Source organism: Schistosoma mansoni, chromosome W (genome assembly GCF_000237925.1).
Source record: "Schistosoma mansoni strain Puerto Rico chromosome W, complete genome".
NCBI classification, from domain to species: domain Eukaryota; kingdom Metazoa; phylum Platyhelminthes; class Trematoda; order Strigeidida; family Schistosomatidae; genus Schistosoma; species Schistosoma mansoni.
Genome location: NC_031502.1, coordinates 45,188,174 through 45,191,624, shown reverse-complemented (window position 1 = coordinate 45,191,624; position 3,451 = coordinate 45,188,174). Strand labels below are relative to the sequence as shown.

Below are 3,451 nucleotides of genomic sequence, written 5' to 3'. Positions count from 1 at the left end.
ATATTGCCTCGATACAGCCTATAGCCACTATCCATCTTTGCTTACAATACTTGTGAATTTAGGCTATATCGAGACAATATGCACAGTATGTACAAATGCCAATTAGAGATTGACCAGTTGCAGTCCTAACACATCAATGGGAAGATTCAAACAAACAATACTAAGTGAATTTAAACTTCAGCCCACTGCAAAAGCAAGTGGTTACCAGGACTCAGTGACCGAGTAGGTATCATTGTAAATAGTGTTTTCTTATTTTTTCACAATTTTCAAAGATAACATTCTAGAAAGATTATCATAGAAACGATAATTTATTATTTATATTATTCCGTTCAACTTATGTAAGCGCTAGATAATTCTATAACTAAAGTTCCAGCCCTGAATTCACTCTATGTGTAGAGAAATATAAATCTAATGGTACTGCGATGTTTAGCTGTTTCACTTTCTTGGTATAATTTCTATGACCATACTGATTATTTGATTATCCAAATTACCGGTTAAATATGTGGTTCAACGTATTGTGAAGTAATTTATTTATTGTTGTTTTATCTGTGAAAATATACTTCCTTAAAAGAAATTGAAGATGTTTTCTCAATTATTTGAAAAGACATCCATTAAGACAAACTATATTGTAATTAGAAATCCTATAGTCAGAAGCAGAAAAAGAAGTTCTAAGATGATTATCTTACCAACTAAATTTAGGTTTGTAACATATATGCGAAACGTATTCAGAGTTATTCACAATTATAATGAAAAGAATACACGTTTCTTAACAATCCGCTATAAAATCTACTTCAAGTCATTGATGAGTAAATACAGAATGTTTGATGGTTAATGGCTTTTATATTTAAATCGAACATTATTTCGATAGTTAGTATGTAAACTTTTCGCCGTTACGTTAATTCAATTGAAATCCAAATATTTCCTTAGAAATTTCTTCCATAGGTTAACGAATGTTGATAAGTTCCAAATATAAACATCTTATTTAAAACAAAAACAACCAATAATCAACTAACCATAACCGAAAAATGGTGGAATTGACCACAATGCTGACCAGATCCATGTGATAAAAATCATAACTATAACTTTCCCGTAAGTGATACGAGAAAATGTTTCAAAAGGTTGTACAATTACTAAATATCTGTCCAAAGCAATGAAGGCCATTGTTGTTAATGAAATAAATCCAAATATTGAACCAGCAAATCCATACAGCTCACAAGCTTCAGAAACGAAAAAAAACATTTTATGCATATTGATTGTCAGTGTATGAACACAAGTAAGATTTGAAATAACACCATTTTTTTGTTACTTGAAAACATTTTATTTCAGTTTAACGAAGTCATTTGTAAGGAAATGAACAGACAATATATGGTTATCTTTCTCAGCCTGGTTCCAGAAGAATAAGTGTTTAAACTCTTAATTTTACAAAACTAAAAATACACTTTACAATTTATATCATGATTAATTATCCATTTACAGAACCTGATTTCAGTATAGTGGACAAATATTCGTTTACTCTATAGAATAATATATACGTTTTTTGGAATAAAAATATAAAGTACGACTTAAATGAGATCATTTATTTACTTGAAATTAATGTGACGAGTTATTCTGACATCTTTGAACCTACCATACATTGTGCAATAAAATCTATGGTAATCGATAGTCTGTAGTGTTATAGGCGCCACTACGAGTTTTTATCCCATTTATAATCATCATCATCATCTACTGGGTTGGACATTCGATCACAAATGAAAGATAATTTTATTCGGTCTACACTTAACATTTAAAAAATATTTATGATTCGATTACACGAAAATAATTACTGTAGATGTTTTTCCCATCTTTGTATATATTTAACTAATTCAAACGTCACTTATATTGAAATGAAGTTATACACAATTATATATATCAAACAAATGTAAAGACCACCAATAATGTTTTTAACATTTGAAATGGTAAAAATTGCAAAAAGCAAATAAGATAAATGGAAGTAAAAGTTCTACTCACCCAATTTACCCCATCCCCAACGGTGATTAAATGCAGCGATTGTTTTTAATGGGAAACCATTGATAAGTGCAAAAGAAAAATCAGAGATAGCTAAATTAACTATAAGCATATTTGGTGGTGTTCGTAATTGTTTACATCTGAAATATATAGTTGAAATTAGATACAGTGAGAGATTTTTTATTACATAAAAGGATTCTTTGCTCAATTTATACTACAGATTGATTAGTAAAATGTATAGCTTTCGCTGAACACTATAAAGCTTAAATATAGATTCATTTGTTTATTAATAAAAAAGTTAAGAACAATAGTCACTCTTAGTCTAGTGTGGTTCTACCATCTTACGACTTATCGATTAGTCTTGACTTCCCGTTTTTGGTTTTAACTGGAAGAAACAGTATTCCGATAAATTAGTTCTCTGAAAGAGACTATTACGTAATTTCTTCGAAAGCTGCCGTTCAAGCAATCAACCATCGATTCGAAGGAAGGAAAATACGTTTTTATTTTGTAACATAAAAAATCTCGTAGCAGTATATATTTATAAATAAACAGAAATCTCAAACGAAGTGTGTCATGCCGAATTGGAGGACAATGAACTAAGGCTTTAACACAGACTAAATGAATAAAATTAGTCACAGTTTCAATGTATGCAATACTCTTATAGGATGCAAAACACGGAAGTTTTGTGTCAGGTAATGTATGAAATTATTTTCGTATTTCTAACTTTTGAACGTAAGTTTTATATATAGAGAAAATATTTCACTGAATTCACCACAATCAAAGTTCCTTAATTTAATAACCATATGAAAAGTTATCCATGTGTCAATAATTTAAATCTATTTTCTACATTTTTATTATGTTTAAATGTGGATTTATCAGTTAACACTCAATACGAATTTTTCGAACAAAAACTTACAAAAGAAATAATGTAATTACCAAAGAATTTCCCATTACTGCTAATATGCCAACAATACCAATATAAATTCCTACTAGATAATAATACAATGGATCAGGTTGAATAAATTTATGCCAATGTGAATGAACGATTGACGCAAAATCATTATCATCTGGCCAAAGAGTAGCAAATGTTAGGTTTTGTTTCATGATGACCGTTGTAATTAAAATTTATAATCTGTCAATAAATAAATAAAAAGAAGCATAAGTATGTTTTGATACAAGTAATATTATGTAGAAATCAATTCCAAAATCTGTTGCTTACGTCTTTAACCTTTTTATCGTCAAACGTAATAGGTTATTCTTAGTAAAACAATTAATCTGATCTATTTAATTAAAACAAAATCAAGGCTGAAAATGGATACCAAATAAATGACACCTTTAAACAACTATGATTTAAACTGATTACTCACACTCACCCCCGAATCAATGAAAAACCTTGGATTTTTTTCCCACTGGACTCCTTAAACTTGTGACTTAATAATAATAATGA

The 3,451-nt window shown here is 29.1% G+C and overlaps 1 protein-coding gene across 1 annotated transcript in view; it reads right to left on the bottom strand.

Annotated features, from left to right (window-relative positions):
• Smp_104210 (putative opsin-like receptor) overlaps positions 1-3,108 on the bottom strand; it is a gene marked incomplete at both ends in the record, with an annotated part of 16,070 nt that extends 12,962 nt beyond the window's left edge. The window contains 3 exons of the mRNA XM_018789862.1: positions 1,016-1,217; positions 2,008-2,144; positions 2,921-3,108. Coding sequence (XP_018655263.1) covers positions 1,016-1,217; positions 2,008-2,144; positions 2,921-3,108 — 527 coding nt within the window. The remainder of the gene's footprint in view (positions 1-1,015; positions 1,218-2,007; positions 2,145-2,920) is intronic.
• Positions 3,109-3,451: the final 343 nt, after the last annotated feature.